The sequence below is a fragment of the Coptis chinensis genome, chromosome 3 (assembly GCF_015680905.1).
Source record: "Coptis chinensis isolate HL-2020 chromosome 3, ASM1568090v1, whole genome shotgun sequence".
NCBI lineage: Eukaryota > Viridiplantae > Streptophyta > Magnoliopsida > Ranunculales > Ranunculaceae > Coptis > Coptis chinensis.
In genome coordinates this window covers 58983449-59004023 of record NC_141458.1, presented here as the reverse complement: position 1 = coordinate 59004023, position 20575 = coordinate 58983449, and the positions used below count along the sequence as shown (strand labels likewise).

At 37.1% G+C, this 20575-nt stretch overlaps 2 protein-coding genes across 2 annotated transcripts; one reads left to right on the top strand and one right to left on the bottom strand.

The window, feature by feature from the left end:
- The first annotated feature begins 6360 nt into the window (after positions 1–6360).
- Positions 6361–7979, top strand: LOC147510202 (glycosyltransferase BC10-like). The gene has a single exon (XM_086602225.1). It carries the CDS (start codon positions 6769–6771, stop codon positions 7858–7860), a length of 1092 nt encoding a protein of 363 aa, XP_086458351.1. The 5' UTR covers positions 6361–6768; the 3' UTR covers positions 7861–7979.
- Positions 7980–13141: 5162 nt separating this feature from the next.
- LOC147510201 (uncharacterized) lies at positions 13142–15338 on the bottom strand. The gene is made up of 4 exons (XM_086598051.1): positions 14259–15338; positions 14005–14150; positions 13638–13831; positions 13142–13350 (listed from the first exon to the last, which is right to left on the bottom strand). Exons 1-4 carry the CDS (start codon positions 15336–15338, stop codon positions 13142–13144), a joined length of 1629 nt encoding a protein of 542 aa, XP_086454177.1.
- Between the last annotated feature and the right edge of the window lie 5237 nt (positions 15339–20575).

Here is a 20575-nt window from a genome sequence, read left to right as displayed (position 1 = left end):
AATACCAACTTCTGGCAAACTATTGAGGTGGGCAAACTTCCTAAGATATGCACTCATTGCAAGATTGTGGGGCATTTGGTAACGGAATGTCAGAGGCTTAGGAGTGATATGCAGCATAACAAAGATAAGGGAAACAAGGATAAGGAGGTTGTAGTGGATGCAACTCCCCCCTTGGAACCTGTGGGTGGAAAAAGAACCAGAAGACATGGGAAGAAAAAGTATTCAGGGGAGTCGAGTAAGCAAGGGGAGGCAATATGGAGGGAGAAACCCACTGCGAAACCCAATGAAGTGCAGACAAAAAATCGGTTTGAGGGGCTTGAAGTGGATGAGATTCACACGGTTGAGGACCATGAGCATGAGGGTACTGCTGATCATGAAAGAGCTGATGCCGAACATGAGGGAGTTGTTGAGATTTCTAGTGCTGCCGAACAAGAGAGGGCTGCTGACGAACATGAGGGGGCTGCTGCTGAGCATGAGGGGGCTGCTGCAAAATTTAGCACTGTTGTTAAGGATCATGAGGATCTTGAGTACAAGCATGAGGGCAGTGTTGATGCTATCCATGAGGGCACTGCGGTACATGAGGGCACTGCTTTCCATGAGGATGCGGAGCGCAACCCGGCAGAGAAAGCTCCGGAGATAGCTACGGAGAAGGCAGCGGTGAATTCCACTGCAGAGAAATCTCACTCAGAGTGTGCGACAACTGCAGCATCTAAAGGGGAGTCACTGCAGCATCTAAAGGGGAGACACTGTAAAGAAACACTCTTCAGAGGGAGTCACTGAGTATTTAACTTTAGAGGGTGTGAATTCTGCATAGGGTGTGAATTCTGCAGAGGGAGTTACTGCTAAGCGTTTTCCCTCTGACGCGCACACATTGGTAGCAAGCGACTTGCATGAAATCAGGAAGGTAAAGTCAGTAGTGGACCATGTTTTAAAACTGCGAGTAGCTTGGGATGTGGATGCTATGGCACTGACAAAGGGAGTTACTGTTGAGATTTTTTCCTCAGAAGCGCATAAATGGGCAGCAAGTGTAAAGAATGATGTCAGGAGGGCAAATTCATTAGTGGAAAAAGATTTAAATCCTCGAGCAACATGTGAGGTGGCTGATACGGCACTGACTGAATGAGACTGAGTCCTATCAGGATGAGGCTACTGCGGCAGTTTTTCGGGGTAAGGCTACTGCGACAGCAGCACTGCTAATATCTCCAGTTGCGGGGATTCCGGCCTCTCTAGTTTCAAAAGAAATCACAACCAATATAGTGCCTAACTTCATATATAATTACGATGAGGATGTTGTCTTACAAGTATTGAATACTCCTAATGTGGGCGAGAACTTCGTCTCACCCCCGGCTCATGGGCATTCCCCCAACATAGTGTCTAACTTCACTCATGAAGAGGCTGTTGGAGCTCAGGCTTTGCATAGTAGAGTATTTGATTCCTATTCAACATCGTCAACAAGAGCAGAGTCCTCGTTCTCCACCTCAGATGCAGACAATAGTATCAAAGTAGTGAATGAAACCAACTTTATATCGAGGGTGGTGAATTGGGCCAACTTGATTGACAAGGAGGACATATCGGATGATGGTGATGAGCCATGGCAGATGATACCCAAGAAGAAATATAAGTCACAATGGATGTTGCAGGAACACTCGCCTCCATCCACAAGAGCAAGGAAAACTCCAAAATAGAAGAAATAATCCAGGAGTATAAGCTTGACCTCATTGGACTGGCTGAACCTCTTATTGCCCCCACAGGGACTCCAAAGGTCCTTTCAAAATATGGCTACAGTAAAGATTTTACCCATAACCATATACCGCCGTAAAGGCAATATCTAGATTTTTTGGAAGCAAGAATTAACGGTGAATGTGATTGCTTCATCCAACCAGCAAATCACTTTGGCGAAGCTAGATAGAGCTTTGGTAAATAACAGCTGGCTTTTAGAGAATCAGAACTGGAGATGCAAAATTCTACTGAGGAAATTTTCTGATCATTCTCCAGTTATCGGATGGGATAACAAAAACCTGAGACCATCGAATGTTCCTTTCAGATTCAGAAACATATGATTGAAACATTCCCAGTTGGATCAAGATAAATTTGTATGGAGCGTGGATAGATCACCTTTTGTCACAAAATTGGAAAAACCAGACCAATTATACTTTAGGTTTCCTTAGAGTGTAGCAAGAAGCCTTATTGTACCCTTTTGTTCCTTTTGTAGCAAGTCACTCTTGTAAGTAACCTTATATTTATAATATATTCACATTTGCTTGCAAAAAAAAAAAAAAAAACACTTGATGTTTTGTGAAAAATTGATTGGTGTTCGTGTTTGCCTCAAGAATTTTGTGTCGGATTATCAAAAGAAAATATGGAAGAATGAAGCTATTGTGTCTACTTCGCCTTGCTCCAATCGAAGAATTGTCAATCCTATACATAACTCGAGGGCGAGTTCGTTATTTTAAAGAAGAGGAGAATGATGTAGAACATAGAGCCTATGGTTATTGTCTAATTGTTTTTAGTAAATGAAAATTTACTAAAAGCAAGTTATTTTTGTTTTTATTATTTAAGTACAATTCAGAAATGTCTAGAAGTCTAATTTATGAATTATAGTAATCTTAGAAGGTTACTATTATGATGTAGATAAATTATGAAAGTGTTTCTTAGTATTTTAGTAGGTTTCTAAAATGATTTGATAAAGTTCTTTATATAAAGAGCTTCATTGTCGAAAATTGTAATCAACTCTTCAATATTATCAATAAACTTATGTTTCAATTTATTTCTTTTATGTTCCAATGAACTTTTAATTAATATTGTTTCCGCTACGTCAGATTGTTTTGTGTTTTCTGCTTACATACACTTCGTAAAGACTATTATAGGAACCAAAGGTTTCCGTAGATTTTTTGTTTTTGTGGTGTTCTCGACTGTTAGTACTACAATATTATTAAGAACTGATGATGTAGTTTGTGTGCTCCATCTTACTTTTATAAACCACAGGTCACCGAGGTGTTAAATATACTAGGTTTGCGAGTATATTGGAAGAAATGACAACTAAGTTTAGCTTTTTTCTGCTTAAAATTCAATGGAGGTTGTACTAACACCAACCGACATTGATAGCTTTTTGAGTGTATATGCAATGCTAGATGCTTCAATGAAAAACAAGAAAGGTTGTTGTTCTAGACACCCAACCCACCCCCTATCTCGAGTTAATATGCATTCAATTGATTTTTCTTTATTCTAACATAGTTGCATATCATTTTGTATATTTCCAAACTCCAAGTGCAAGTAACGCTTACAAAGAGTGTTGTGAAGGATTGTGTGGACTTGGTGTGTTAAGACCTCATTAAACTTCCTAATTGACTCTTGAAATTAACAACTAGAAATTAAAAGGTAAGTATGTTGGAAAGTGTTCCCAGCTCACTTTCACATATTATCTGTTACTAATGCTTAATTTTGAACTTTTCTTGGGTGAAAATGTTCCATTTATCAAAGAGAGGGTGTAACAGCCAAGACTTGTGCTCCAGTCTATGTGAGCCAATGGACATCATCCCAGATTTGCAATGGTGCTAAAGAAATACCAACTTTACATAATATTTTAGTCATGCCTTTCTGTAAAAGAATAGTTGTTTTAGTGGGGATAATTAACCCGTTAATAATGGTGGAATGACTTTGTAATGTTATTAATTTTGGGGCTGAATTTTCAGGGTCCGGTCAAAGCTTCAGTAGATATATCTAACAAAAGTTTTGCATGATAACTGACTCGAGAAGTAAACTCATGTGTTTGATGTTATAGTCTATTTTTGTTGAAGCATTTGCTTGCGAAGAGGCTTTGTTATCTCAGTTACCAAAGAAAGTTAAGACATGATGAATCTTCATATATAATTATTTTTATCCATAGTCAATTCAGGAATGTTTTGTATTTTGTATGTTTGCAATATTATTATGGCATGTAGTCTTTTACTTTGAGTAATTAAACACATTTGAAAACATGCATGCAAAGAAAAAAACCGTTTCCGCTAATTCAATATTTCAATAAGGTTCAGGCTACAAAAAGAAAGTTGTAATTACTAGATTTTATCTCATGAAAAGTAACTCTATAGATGTGTTTGGCAACTAGGATTTTAGGGTGGAATTCAGAATATATTTTCGAAAATTAAGAATCACCTTGTTTGGCAACTTTTTCTTCACTAGAATGGAAATTTCAAATCCCCAAAATCAAGGAATTGTAAGTTTCTATAGGAAGCAGAAACTTGAGATTTACATATATTCAGAAATTTTAACTACTTAAAATTGTAAGTATTGGAATTACATTTTCAATACCAATTCCATAGGAAAACTTCCAAACATACCCTATAGTTTTTGCATAACGATAACCTTGAAAACAACTAAACAAGCTTCCTTTTATTGTCATAATAAGGTTTTGCCTTAATCAAGTAGTTTATTCATATCTATTGTTTGGTTATGTGAGTGTGTCATTTTACTTGACAATATGGCTCACAGAGTGCTCAGACTACTCAATGTAATTTATTTTGAAGATTTGAAGATTGTCTTGAAAATCAATATTTATTATGTGTCCATCGCTTAAGAAAGCGGTGATTGTTTAACATTTTTCCATGAATGATGTACTGGACAATGTTTCGTATGGTTGTATATGAAGTTATGAACACGTTCATCAAAAAGTGTTGAAGGCATGGTAGAGGCATAGTTTGTGATTTTGGCGGAATTCTCGGAATGTACTCGGAAATTCGGAATTCTGGTTCAAGGGTCGAAAAATATGGAATTTTGGAATATACTCGGAATAAGGCGAATAAGGGGCGAAATTCCGGCTTTTAGATTTGTATATTCCAAAATCTTGAACTATGGGTAGAGGACAACGTCCATGTCAAATTTTTCCTTAATAGACTTTCAATTCTTTTTGTTAATTTTTTTCCCAAAAATTTATGTATAGGCTCTATAATAATTATTAGGTACAATTCACATACTCCAACTATCATTCATGTCCGACTAATCAAATTATTTTGCACATATCAAATGTTTAGTTCATTAATTACAATTTAGCTTTGTAACCAAAAATGAAATAGTATATGCATTTAGAAAAAAGTGAAATTGCATAACCGTACCAATCAACGTTTTATTGTAAGATACATAGCAAAGGTTTCAACTATCAAAAGGCACAATTTTTTTTTGTATGAAACACCACCACATATTGACATCTACAAAATAAACAACCACTTCAAAATAAAATGTCTACAAATTTCCACATAGGCCATACATTTGAAAATATTTGGGTGTACCAAGATTAATGTCACAAACAACATAATAAGCACCTCATAACAAATCGTGTCGTAGGCACTGTAGGACGAGGCTCGAAAGTTAGTGTTATCTTAAAAAGAAATTCCAACAAACCAATTGATTAGATTTCATCTTTGGATTTGAATATTTCGTCAAGTGTTTCAAGCTCTAAAGCAGGGACACACCTATGAAAGTGTTGTGTTCACGTTGGACACGATGCGGTGATGGACCGTGTCCAACGCAGTCAACATGGTCAAGACACGGTCAATGTAATTGGACGCAGGTCAAGACACATGCAGGACGCGGTCAACCAAAGTTTGGGCGAGGTCAAAATCACAAAAAAAAGCAAAAAAAAAGAAGAAATACATTCGTCCTATACGAACTGATATAATTAGAAACAACAAGAACAATCGAAGGGACAAAGCGGGGTATCCAGGGGCGGATCTATGAGTTGGCACTGTAGCCCCTTTTGCTGACAGTGGTAACTATTCCAAAAAAAAAAAAAAAAAGTAGTGTTAATTAGTGTTAGTAGCCCCCTAACCTCATCCGCCCCTGGGGTATCCCCACCTCAGTTCCCAATTCGCAAATAAACAACTAGTCCATCTCCAGTTCTTTTTCTGGGTCTAGAACTAGATGGCGGATGAACATGAACCTTATTAGACTCTTTTTTTTCTTCACCTTCTTTGTCTTTAGCTTTGAACTTGTGTCTTCTTTCTGCTTCAGTTTTGGCTGTTCTTCTTGTTAAGACTTCTTTCTTTTCTTGATAAAGAATATTTCATCAATCTCATTCTTGGGCTTCTTCCGTTTTGTATTGCTTTTCTTCTTCTCTTTCTCTTAAATAATGGGTTCTAACTTATTAGCACACTAATATGGGCTTGGCTTTGTATATTGTAATTTGGGCCTATTATTTTAGTTAGTTGGGTTGTTATAATTGGGGCCAAAACTGACCAATTATAAATTGTATTGAGGTCTTTTTTTCACTGAAAATATCCATGAATTAGTTTATAAAATTTTATTATTTAAAAAAATAGTATTATATATATTATTTAATTCCGGAGTCCAGGTTGCATCCGTGTCCTATTTTTAAGATTTCATATGCTTAGTCCGTGCAACATAGGTTTCAATCAACTATAATGTGTAGCGTTATGCAAAGTGCCTTCACCCTGCGTTAAAGTTTTTGTTCTTTTTTAACCACCGTACGTTTGAACTACGCACCCCTCGGACTAAGCATATGAACCTCTATGGCTCCATGTTTTGCATGCAAGCCACTTGTTAAAATACATATAAGGAGAAACATTAGGAGTGTGACTTCATATATTAGACTTGAGAAATGCCAAACCAGGAAATTATCACCATCTAAAAGTGAAACTATGCAATTAACTCATGGCACTTTAACACCCCACATGTTTGCCACCGAATCCCACTTTACTCTCTCTGTTTCACGGTGTACTGTTCGTGTCTTCTTCGAACGGCAGAAGAGAAAACAAGATGCTCTCTCCATCCCCTTTCTCTCTTTGTTGCGTTCTCCTACTATGTGTCCCTCTTGCCTTTCTCTTCACATCCACCAACACCACCACCATTTCTCCGCCATCTCCACTTCCACAAGACGACAAATCGCTTTTCCGTCTGGCTTCTCGAGTACACCCAAATCCATCACCCTCAAATGCACCAAAAAGAATTGCTTTCATGTTCCTTACAACTAGTCCTCTCCCATTTGCTCCACTTTGGGAACTCTTTTTCCATTCCAATTATAATTGGAGAACGGCCAAGGACAATCACACTCCAAACCACGACCACCTGTTCAACATCTATATACATGCAGACCCCAATTCCTCGTTCTACAATTTCTCCGGCGTCTTCTCGCACCAAGTCGTCCACTCAAAACCCACTAGACGATTAACCTCGTCTCTAGTCTCAGCCGCTCGCCGCCTCCTCGCTCACGCGCTCCTTCACGACTCGTCCAATGCAATGTTCGCTCTTCTTTCCCCGTCTTGCATCCCTCTTCACTCCTTCAACTTCACCTACACCACCCTTCTAAGTTCAAACAAAAGCTTCATCGAGATTCTCAAAGATGAACCAGGTGCTTACGACAGATGGGCTGCACGTGGGACAGAAGTCATGCTTCCAGAAGTTCCGTTCAGAGACTTCCGTGTCGGCTCACAGTTTTTCGTTCTGACACGTAGACATGCCAAGTTGGTGGTTGAAGACCAGCGACTCTGGAAGAAGTTTAAGCTGCCTTGTGTTCAAAACGACGTGTGCTATCCAGAGGAGCACTATTTTCCCACTTTGATAAGTATGCAGGACCCGTTTGGGTGCGTGCCAGCTACGCTTACTCATGTTGATTGGAGAGGACAATCTGGTGGTCATCCTCGTACATATGAAGCATTTGAGGTGGGACACCAGCTCATCTACGTGTTAAGACAAGGTAGGCCTCGATACGGTGATGAGGTGGGTGGCGCCGTCAATGTTTCTGACGTGCAAAGGCGGCGGCATGATCCATTTCTTTTTGCTAGGAAATTCTCCCCGGATTCTCTACAGCCGTTGATGAACATTGCTAATGATGCTATCTTCACGGACTAAAGATGACAAACGATTACAAATTGTAAAATTTTCCCATACTTTTTCCTGTTTTAGGAAATGAAAGGAAAAAGACCACAAATTCATCTTTTTTTATTTTTGACTCTGTACCGCTTCTCTTCCATACTTTTCTTTTTTTTTTTGGTCGACTTCCATACTCACTCAGAAGTCTGGTCAGATTCTTAGTCAACAAATTGTGAAGCGGAAGCGGAGCATTAAAGCGCCCGAGTAGAGAAGCTCTGTGTTTGAGAGCGCCTCGAGAGCAGCGGCTATGTATACACATAAATTTACAAAATCTCTACACAAACTTTCATTAAAATTGCAAAGTAAACTCTAAAATTAACAATGCTATGTTTTAATAAGATCAAGTTTGCGTCCTCGAGCCAAAATTGCAACCAGTAATGTGTTCTAAGACCAAGTTGCTTCCAATAAGTTTTGGAAATGCAGAGATTCAAAGTTTGAGACCATTTTATGAATTAGATCAAATTAAAACAAAGAAAACCACATTGGAAAACAAGAAAAGTGAACTTGTAAAACCTCGGCATCAGACTATCTATCGAATAATTGAAACCGCTCTACTATAGTACAAGGCCAAGATTATTTTCTTCTTCTAAGAAAAGGGAAAAAACTTTCTCCCACTTGCGTAATACAAGCCTGTGATCAAATCCTCAACTCTCCCCTCGTTTTCGCTTTTCTGCAGCCTCAGAGCATCATCAACGCGCTAAAAAAAAATTGCGACACATTGGCATTTTAGCTTGGTCAAAATTACTAAAACCAACTAATGCATTTTTTCTATTTGGGACGCCAGAATTTTACCCGTGCATTTCAATTTTTTTTATTTAAAAAAAAAAAAAAAAAAAACATTCAAACGAGAATAGTTGTCTCGTCTGTCTCTAATTTTTTTACTAAAAAAAATCAAAATATTGAAACCGCAAAACTTGACCCGTTCAAAAAATGATGATGAATTTTTTGTATTATGGGGTTGGGGATGTTTTACGGTGGCCGTTTTATTTTTATTAAAAAAATTGAAAAACTTCGGACGTGTTGCATCCCCAAAAGTTGATGATGGGACTCGTCCAACATCTAGGCGGCTAAAGTTGTCCCAAGATGGACCGTTTAGCTATATTAATTTAGCTCTGTGGCGCTAAATTTATGAGTATTTTGGTCGAAAATTTAACAATTCTTGAGATAAAACAGTGTTTTGGCAAATATTTCGTTGGTGAACAAAATTTTCAAAAAAATTGTTACCTATCACATTAGAAATGGAATATAGCAGTGCGTTGGTGAACCAAATTTCCAAAAAAAAATGCTACCTATCACATTAGAAATGGAATATAGCAGCGCGTTGATGATGCTCTCATAGAATGCGTGTTGTGCACAAATGCGAAAACTAACAACAACAACAACTAGATCAATCACCAAAAGAGTGATCTTTCACACAAGACAAGATTCCAACAAATACTCAAGCAATAAACCCAATCAACTATATCAACATAAACAAGTGTAGAGAATATATAAAGAACAAACATACACAAGACGATAATTTATCGTGGTTCGGCAATGTGCCTACGTCCACACAGCGAGATCAATAATTTACTAGATGAACAAAATAGAGGGTTATAAAGAAGAGCTCTCTCTTTACTCACTAAGAATGAATCACTCAATCACTCGCTAAGAATACTCTCTAAAATCACTCTCTTTTCTTTTTCATATGTTTAGGTCAAAACTATAACTTCTCTTTTATAGTTGCTGTAATTTTAACCGGGTGACTCACACTCGAGAAAGAGTGGGTCACTCCTTAAAAGTTACTGTTTTTCAACAGTGCGTTTTCCCACTTCCACTCTGTTGTGGAATTTGAAGTTCAGATAATAAGAGAAACCATAGTACAAAATATCCCGATATATCCCGATATTTGGGGATATCTATCCATATTCCAGAAAAAGATATATAAATATCATGATATGTTCAGAAATATATACGACTATAAATATCGGTGATATTTCAATGATATTTGTAATATTTGCTATATTTAGGGATATTTTACGATATTTTGAGATATTTTGTGTATATAATAATTTTATTTAATATTTACCATTATATTTCAAATAAATATAAATAATGTATTATAATATATCAAAAAATATTCACAATATCCACGATATTTTTCGATATTTTAGATATATCTACGATATTTGTATATGAAATAATGTCAAATATCCCCAAAGAGAGGAATATATCCACGATACATATCTAAAATTGAATATCGATAAATACCCATATCCTAATATTTTGTACTATGGGAGAAACTATTGAAACAAATCCACGAACCAATTCTATTTAGTAGTGATTTAAGTAGTGAATCTCTAATCCCTACTATGTTTTCAACATCGATCATCGATCATGGACAAAACTGTTGGTATGTGGAGCTAAATATCTAATTTCAATTGAAAGCGGTATTCATTTCCCAGAGCGCGTATACCAATTACAAGAGCGCGGTTTTCGAATTATGAGAGTGCGTGCAGGAGCAATGGGGACATTGGACAATTTGTGTTACTACAACGCTCTTTAACACAACCACATGTTTATCGAAAAAAAAAAAACACAACCACATGATGTCATAACTAATATTTGAGAATTGAAATTCCACAAATTTCTTTTGGAAAATAAATAAAATTGGTATCACACTAACCAAGCTCATGTAACCATATCGTGATTACAACACCTAATAGTTAAAGTTAGTCCAACAGTGTTTTGATTTGTCAAAAGAAGCCTAGCAGACCAATTAAGCCCAGCATTATTTTTTTACGTAAGGCACATGGGTAGGAGTCCTAAATCCTAAAAATGTTTAAAAATTCGTGAATTTATCTTTTAATTTGGAAAACGTTTAAAAATATCGTATTTTTTAATGATACAAAATTATTCGTTAATTCGGCAATGAATCATTAATTCTCGAATAATTAACTCCCGCATTGATTCCATAGTTAGTAGGAGTTAGTAATTCAGCGAATACTTTGCGAATTTGCAAATTACTCGCAAATTTATTGTATTTTCACTACAAGTCTGTTGTCAAATTTTCTCGTATTTTTTATTTTATTTTTAGCTTTGTATTATACTTGAATTACTTACGAACTTAACTTTTGCCATTTCTGTTTTTTTTAATCTAAATTGAAAAAACGAATTCTTATCGAAACTCGAATTTTACTCGAATACTTTCCGTATCGATTTTTTGCCGCATTACGAATTGCTAACTATAGATAAGACCTATTTTTGGTTAAATGGCAGAATCACCCCAACTCTAAAACAATCTTTTTATTTTAAGTATGGGCACTTAAGGAAATATAAAAAGGAAGTCCCACATCTTTTTTTTTTTTGCTCAAGGCTAAGCCAATAGATTGCACCAAACCACAATAGAATATTGTATAGTGTTAGCAAGTTCACGTTTGGAGACCCAATTTTTTCTCGCACAAAAAAAAACAAAATCACAACCCCCTGGCCGCCATTGACATAGGCATGTAGGATGGAAAAAAGTAAACAAAACTAAAAATTCTAGCCGCCACTCCCAAAAACATATGCCAAATTAGTTTTTCTTTCCCTCCCTATTTTGCCCTTTCTTTCTTTTTTTTTTTTTTTTTTTGGTCGGTAAGCGAGGTTTTTAGAGAGGTCCCCTACCCCATTTTATTAAAATAAAATAAAATAAATAGCTTGTTACATTTCATTCTCTCACATATTTCTTTCCCATCGCATCATCATGTAATATTTTATTTACATCTTCTACAAATGAGCTTGGTACTAATTCTAAATAACTACATGTAAGGGTAATTGCTGCTAAAGCATCTGCTAGCTTATTGGTCTCTCGGAATACATGTATAATGTTAAAGTGGTCAAAATGCCCCTTCATTCGCGCAATGCACCTTATCATCCTCTCTGCTTGCCGCGGGTGTTGACACCTGTTGGATAAGAAATCTATCACCGTCGAAGAGTCAGTTTACGCCTGGAGCGAGTCTTCGTATCCCATGTTTCTTTGCCATCTTCATCCCCTTCTCTAATGCTTCCAGTTAAATTAGATCAATTGAGGTTTTGCTCGCTTTCCCATGACTAGCTGCTAATACCTCTCCGTCATTATCTCTTATAACTGATGCCCATACCCCCATCATCCCTTTCAAAGAACCATCTGTATTAAGGTTATGCGTATTCAGTTCCGCCTTCTGCCATTTACACAAAATATGCTTCCTTTGTTTGATCTGTACCCTGATATTCAAGATCTCAGTAAATCTATTAGTTGCTGGCCCTTGCGGCATCTTGATTTCCACCGCCATCAGTTTTATCCGCACATCTTCAATCAATGATCGGTATAACTATTGCACATTCACATGCTTGTTCTCAAAGATTCTGTCATTCCTTGCCTTCCACATCCAATAATTAAACCCATTCCACACAAAGCCTTATCACATCTTGTTTAATCCCTTTCCCCTTTGCAACAACTACAAGGCATGTAATTTCTCCTTGCCAATCAGGTGCTCTCTGTCTGTTAAAACCCATCTTCTTTAGTAACATGGTCCACACAGCTTGTGGAATCGTGCAATTGTGTGACAGATGCTCCTTGGTCTCTACTTCTCTCCAGTAGAAGACGTGCATATCAGAGTCAACAACCTTTTGTTCTTTAAGTTCCTGTTAGGTCTTCAGTCCACCACTTAGCGCCATCCAACTTATGAATGAATGTCTCGGGTATCTTGTTTGGATACCACACCAGTTTATGCCAATGCACTACTTGCCTTGTTCCCCTCAAACTCTCATAAGTTTCTTTCATGCTGTATTCACCATTTGTTGTTGCAGACCATACTATTTTATCCTCGTCACCCATAATTTCCACTTCACCCTATGTGGTCTCAACAATCTCCCTTATGTGCCGTTTTAAAATTTGTGGAAATACCCATTGGCCAGCTGTTATGAAGTTTGAAACTTTCACCTGTAAGTTGTAGTTAGAGGTATATAGTAGTGATTGTGGAAACTTGTCCCTCAGAATGCCAGAAGGATGCCAAAGTTCATTCCAAAAGCTTGTGACTTCTCCATTCCCAATTTGATGATGGGCTATAGCTAATGCTTCCATTCTAACTTTGAGGAAGTTATTCCAGCTCCGGGAGTAGTCATTGGGTATTTTAAGCTGCCAGAAGTCTCTCCCCCTAATTAAGTTCTTCTGTATCCACTGCACCCACAAATTGTCAGCCTTTGTGATTATTTTCCATAGATGCTTCATAGTTGCTGCTTGATTGACCTTGTCTAAGCTTCAAGCTCCAAGCCCTCCTTCTTCAACTGGGAAGCATACAGCTTTCCACCCTATCAAGGCATGAGATTGCTTGCAATCCGGTCCTGTCCACAAGAAGTTTCTGAGGATTTTATTGATGTCATCAATTGTTTTTTGTGGCAATGTGAAAGCAGCAACCCAGTAAACGCTTAGGTTGTTCAGTACTGCTTTTATCAACTGTAGTCGTCTACCTGCATAAGAAAGTAGTTTCCCCTTCCAACTCTGTATTCTCCTTGTAATCATGGTTATGAGATCGAGGACAACAATCTAGTGATTTTAACCTTGTAGTTATCAAAGGCAGCCCTAGATATTTCACCAACGCGCAATTCACCCCTTAAGAAGAGAAGTGTCTATTCTATATATGTACTTGTGGCATCATCCACCCTTGTAAAGAATAAATTTCTTTTTTGTACATTCACTTCTAATCCTATAACTGTTATGAACTTATGGAGATTCCCTTTTAGTATATTGGTTGTACCATTATCACCATGCATAAATACCATCAAATCATCCACAAAAGATAAGTGAGTAATAATTGGATCAACACACTTGTGATGTAGCTTATACTGGCCTCCTCTCACACTGTGATGCATAATTTCAGAGAATAAGTCCATAACAAGCACAAACAAATATGGCGATATTGGGTCTCCTTGCCTAATTCCTCGACTTCCTCTGAAGTAACCATAAGAAGATCCATTAATCATTATAGAATATGAGGCTGTCTCCACACATACTTTTACACATATAATGAACCTTGCTGGCAGCCCAACTCTTCTCAAAGCAAACTCTTAGCCTCCCATCTTACTGAATCATATGCCTTTCTCAAGTCCACCTTAGCCGCACACCTTGGGGGATACTGATCCCTGTGATAACTATGCATTAACTCCTGAGATAGAAAAATATTGTCCTGGATGCTTCCACCACTAACAAATGTTGACTGGTTAAGATTAACCACTTTAGGCATAATTGCCTTCATCTTTCTTGTCATTATCTTCGTTATGCACTTATATATGACACCACATCATGCAATGGGCATGTTGTCTGACAATGACATAGGGATATGAATTTTTGGTATAAGAATAATACATGTTGCATTTACCTCCTTGAGCATCTGACTCAAGTGGAAGAAATTCCTTATGGCCTTAATGAAATCTTCCCCAATAATTTTCCATGTGCACTTGAAGAAAAAAGCTGAGAATCCATCACTACCAGGTACTTTGTCATTGCCAATATTGGCCAATGCCTCCGTAATCTCATCCCTAGTTACCTCTCGTTGTACTTCCTCATAGTCATTTGGGCTTAACTGCGGTCTCGGCCCAATATCTTGAAACACAGAGAAATCCACCTCCTGCATTGTAGTAGGACTATACAGTTCTCTGTAAAACTCCACACACTCATTACCAATATCATTTAAGTCATGTACAACATTCCCCGCAGTGTCTCGCAAACATGTGATCTTATTTATGACTCTTCTAGCTTGCATAGACTTAAAGAAGTATTTTGTATTATTATCCCCAGTGCCTATCACTTGATCCCTCGACTTCTGCCTATACATATCTTCTTCAGACGTGATTGCTTGGGCATAAGTTGTGATTACTTTCCTCTCTTTTCTTATAATGGCAATATCCCTCGGCTGTACTTGCAAACCAATTTGGATCCTATCCAGTTCAACCTTTATTTCTTGTACCCGACTAGCTACACTTCCAATTCTTTCTCTATTCCAGTGTATCAGTGTTTCTTTTGTCAGTTTCAACTTTCTCATGAATACATTCATTGGATTCCCTACTACCTCATTGCCCCAAGCTGCTGTTACAGTGCTCATGAAATATTTCTCTCGATACCAGAAGTCAAAGAACTTAAATGATTTCCTCTGCTGGTTCCTTTGTACTACTGAGGCTACAATCATAGGCGTGTGATCTGAGCAAGCCCCATAATTCATAAACTCCGTTTCATGATCCCCATACTCACCAACCCATTCTGCATTTTCCATAACTTGATCCAACTTGCAACTAATCCTGTTTTCTTGCTTATTGTTCCACGTAAACATGTTACCCTTAAATTTAATATCAACCAAGCTAGCTGACAAAACATAATCCAAGAGATCAGAGAAGTTCTGAGTTCTCACCTCCAGCCCTCCATCTTTCTCATGAGGTGCCATAATGGAGTTGAAATCTCCCATTAGCATCCAAGGCTTCTGTATAGTGTGTGACATTCACTATATCTCTCCATAGCTCTCTTCGATTATGCATCTTTGTACTCGCATACAAGACCGAAAATCATAAACTCCTCTCCAATTATCGTTGTCATCTCCATAGTTATATGTTGTGTATTCTTTTGTAACACTACTGTTGTGTAATTCCTTGGGTCCTAGCAGCACCATATATTACCTCCATCATTTCTAGTATAGTTACCCTCCATTTGCCACTGATTGAAAGTTCTTGTAAATACTTTCTCTCGATTTTTCAGCTTCACGTACTCTTGTCTCTACCAACCCCATCACACTAATGTCATATTTTCTTACCATATGCTTAACTTCAACTTGCTTAAAAGCTTTATTGAACCCCCCTCATATTCCAACAGGAGAAATTAATCAATTAGATTGAGGAGGGTGTACAAAGTGACTAGTCTTAGTCCCTTCCTTTCTACTGCTACTTGCCTTGTCACTCCTCACTGAAGTTTCTAGTTTCTGTGTTGTATCATTGATTTCTACCATCTCTTCATTTTCTTCAGTGTCCATGAACAAGTGCTTATACCTGTTATCCTCATGCAAGAGTTGCAGTCGTATACTCGTAGTCTCATCACTCTCTAATCCACCCTTTTGTTTATCTGCCACCACCAATTCACACTTCCCCATGTCTCCCCTGTTCTCATCTTCCCTTTCTGAATTTCGGTCATTAATGGTGCTCCTTGCTTTACATATGTGATTTTTGGTTGGTGATTCCCAATTTTTATCATCATCAACAGTGTGTACTTCTTGCACTTCTTGTTCGTTTTTGTCTTTTTCCTTTCGCTCTTGTTGATCGAGATTATTTGTTTCTTTAGTCCCACTTTCTGTTTTTGCATCTTTTTGCAACCATACTTTTCTCATCTCCATCTCTGCCTTTGGTTTCTTTGGGCAAGTTTGATCAGTGTTTCGGCAGTCAACTGCTTCAACACAACGAGAGCAATGGTGATGAACGCACTAATAAACAGAGGATTTTGATGTTGGGGGAGATGAAACTGAACCAAATAATGGCTGCCTACGTACCCAAGATCTATTATCTAGGGATCAAGTTTCCACGTAGTTCCTTATGAAAAATAGTTTGATATTTATAGAGGTAGAGTAGAGAGTCCTTGTAGCTTAAGTAATCTTGTATCTTGAGTAATTGTGATAGAGTATAACTGTCAACTGATAACTATCTCTTTGATGAGAAATGAATCTGGACATAAATCAACGTATATTGGTGGCAAGCCATGTGGCTAAGGTTAATGTACATTAATGGGCCTGTACATTAACCTTAGACACATGAGCTAATGGGCCTGTACATTAATCCATGATATTGCGAATTGGGCTTTAGCCCTGTTGATTAAATGAATAAAATAGAGACCCCTACTAATGGACATTTGCCACGTAGGTGGGGGTCGAAACAATCAGTATGCCCAAACACATTACACCCACTACAACACAATGGCTTCCAGTTGTACTCGAATGTTACCTTGTATGCTCTCCTTGGATCTAAAATCATTGGTATACCAGTAGGATATAGGCATTTAGAATCTATCTCAATACACACTCTTGCATAGGATATTCTAGCCATATTCTCTGTAAGCCTATCTGTAAACATTGGCACACCTATTGTACTCCCTACTTGACTAAACCCCTCTTTATTCCACATTTCCATGGGTAGTTCCTTTACCACAACCCAAATCAGAATCGTTTTCAGTTCTCTTGTTTCTACCTCCACAAAAAGCTTCCACGGCCTTACAACAAATAGCTTGCTCGCAATATGAAAGGAGCCTATGTCCAAGACTGCCTTCCGATCATCTTCCTTCTCAAATTGAAATGTAAACATGGTATCTCCATAAGGTTTCATAGTGAAATTCTTTAGCTGCCATGTTCTACTGACAATTTCCTTGACGTAGTTGTACAATTCAGCCTCTTCCCCATAAAGGACCCAACAACCAAGTTTTCAAACTTCTTATTGAAAGCAATGAATTGTGAGCTCTTTACATGAATGGTCGGTTTCCTATTAACAATGGTAGGCGGTATAAAGCTCAATTCATCTCTTCCCGCTGTTGTTTTCCCTATAACTTCTGCCCAAGTACTTTTAGTAGTAGGCTTCATGGCTGAAACCTTAGTGGTTTGCATATTCTCCTCATTCTCACTATCAACAGCAATATCGATTCCTTTTGTGGTTCTCTCAGTATTCATTGAAGAAGCACTCTCTTTCACTCCCGATGTCTTTGGCTTTGTAAAGTACTGCTCAACATGTTGCTGCAATTTCATGAGCGTATCTTTCATTTCCATTGCTTCTATCTCTGCTACCTTCTTTTCTTTTCCTTCATCTCCATGGATTCTCAAAGCTATGTCCAGTGCAAGATCCTCAATACTATGGTTTTCTAGCCTTCTAGATCCCATTTTTCCACGATTCATTCTTTCCTTGTATCTCTCCAATGAACCATCTCCATATTTCTTGCGTAGTATAGAAACCAATTTCTTCAAAATAATTTTGGTAGGGACACATTGTTCTAGCCGCAATTGTGAGTGGCGAGATTTTTTCTACCCGCCATTCATACTAGCGTGCAGACCATACGCTATATCGCTAAAATTGACGGTATAGATAGCTAAATTAATAGCGATAGTGTTGGTAGGTTAGCGTCTTGACGTACCATTGGATCACAATTTTCGTTATATTTGGTGGGATGGCACACCATTGGACTTAGCCTAAGTTATAATCAAGCAAAACAAGTGGGGTAGCAATGCTTAAAAGCTAGCTGAATTTAACATGTGCGTTTTGGGTCACAGAACTTTGGTGTCGGTGGAGAAGAGTCTGAAGCCTTTGAGTTTGTCACGCTGAAAAACATATCTTCTACCCTATAATGCGGCGTAGGCAAGTGAGCCATTTGGGCATGGCAAATCCGTTCGCACCACTTCAGACGATTTTGTCCTCGGTTTCTATCTTAAATTACAAGAGAGTCAGCTAAATGCAATTGTAATAGCTATTCTAGTTTAGGTGCTAAAATGTAATATACCATTAAGATAAAGTTTCATTTATTGATGACGTGGGCCAATTTCTTGATTGAGTTGTCTCCATCAATACAAACTATTTGGATGATTCTGTCCCTATTTTGCATATTAAATTACGAGATAATTGTTTTTACATCATTATAATAATTGTTATATTTTAGGGATAAAACATTATTAAGTGTTTTTTATTTATTTTTATAATAAAATTGGTCTGTGCAAACTAATGTGGGATATGCCACGTGCTCAAAACTACACAATTAATGGCGTCAAGTAGCAAGTTTGAAGAAAAAATACTAAAAATCATCTCTATAAACATACCAACTTGTTATTATTCACTGCGTAGTAACAAACGTGGTAGCAAATTTGCAGATATGGCATGACCAAAAGCATGTCTCAGTTGTTGTGTTTTTTATATTAATTTTTTGGGAGCGACAAATGAAGTGTAGCATAGAATTTTTCAACTAAAACCCAAACATTCCATCCTCACTTGTTTTGTTTTAGTAGAATTGAACTTTAAAATATTAAAAAATAAAAATATGAAAACCACTTTAACAATTTTATTAGATTTTGTAGATTTGCGGGTCCTTATTTGTTACCATTTACTTTATCAAAAGAAAACTTGTTACCATTTAAGATTTCACTAGTATGTATGTACGTAATTTTAAAATAACACATGAGTGACACATACACATATTTTTAGCCCGTCCATGGTTTGGTTGCAACCGCAGGCCCATTCTCTTTCTTTTAGTTAGGGGCATGTTTTTTTTTTTTTTTTTTTTTTTTTTTAATAATTCAGGGGCATGTTAAACGCATTAAATCCAAGTGTTTTGGTAATAACCTATTTCAACACAACGAGAGAAAATGATAAAGAATGCACTAAGAAACAGAGAAAATTGATGTTGGGGGAGATGAAACTGAACCAAGATAATGACTGCTTACGTACCCAAGATCTACTCTCTAGGGATTAAGTTTCAATGTAGTTCCTTGTTGTGAGAGAAAATGTTTTTTATGAATGAAGAAATTGAGTCCTACGATGACTGTGTTTGTTTGTGTCAAAAAAATTCTTATCTCTTTGAATCTCTATCCTTATATTCTACAATAATGAACCTTGACATATTCATAAATAGACCAATTATTAGGTGTATTTAGGATTAAGCCCTTGGGTTTAATTGATTTGGGTTGGATTCGTAGATTAATGAGCCACAAAGTGGGGGGTCTATATACATCGCCTCTCTTTTGGTGGATGAAAAAGCCCATAATGGCAAAAAAAGTTAATATTGAAAAAAGAATGGAAGAACATCGATTTAAAAAAAAAAAAAAATAGAAAAAAATGTTACTAAGTATTGGTGTGCGGAATCTCATAGTCAAAGGTGATAATAGGTGATGACAGTAGGCGAAAATTATTGGCGACAAAAGACGAAAAATAATTAGCGAAAATTATTTGCGAAAATTATTAACAAAAATAATTAGCGAAAATTATTGACGAAAGTTTATTGGCGAAAATTATTAGCACAAATAATTAACGCGAAAATTATTAGCGAAAGTTATTGGCGAAAATAATGTCTTAACTCTTAACTTAAGAAATAGTATGAGGTTAGCTAAAAGGCTAAAAATAATAGAGTTGTAAAAGTAAGAACATAGGTTGGAACTTGTTTGGTCATAAGAATAAAAGGAAAAAAATTAAATAGGTAAAAGAATTTTAGGGCCTGCTGGCCTGTATCGAGAGTTTAAAACTATATAGGAAGTGGGACGTGCCACACTTAATTGTCTTGGAGTGGGGTTGTGATATAACATTATGACCGGCTTGCTGTATTTTGGCAGGAAGAGACAAAATATTAGACCGGCCTAGTTTAGTCAGACTGTAGAACTTGAAAAAAAAGTAAAGAGTAGTGCAATTTCACTTTTTGAAAAAAGTGAAAGAACAAATTCAGTAGTATAAGGAATGTGTTTGGGCGGTTGACTTTTTGAAAAAAGCGGATAAAACAAATAACAAATAACGTGGTATAAGGAATGGTTGGAGGACCCATATGTGAGAAGGGAACGAATTATTTTTCGATTAGAAAACCAAGAAAAAGGTTTTAGAAGCGGTTTGAACTTAGAGTCCCATTTCATGAGGGAAATAGACGTGCAGTTCCAGTACAACTGAAACAAAATATTTCACCATTATAAATAACAAGGTACGACACATA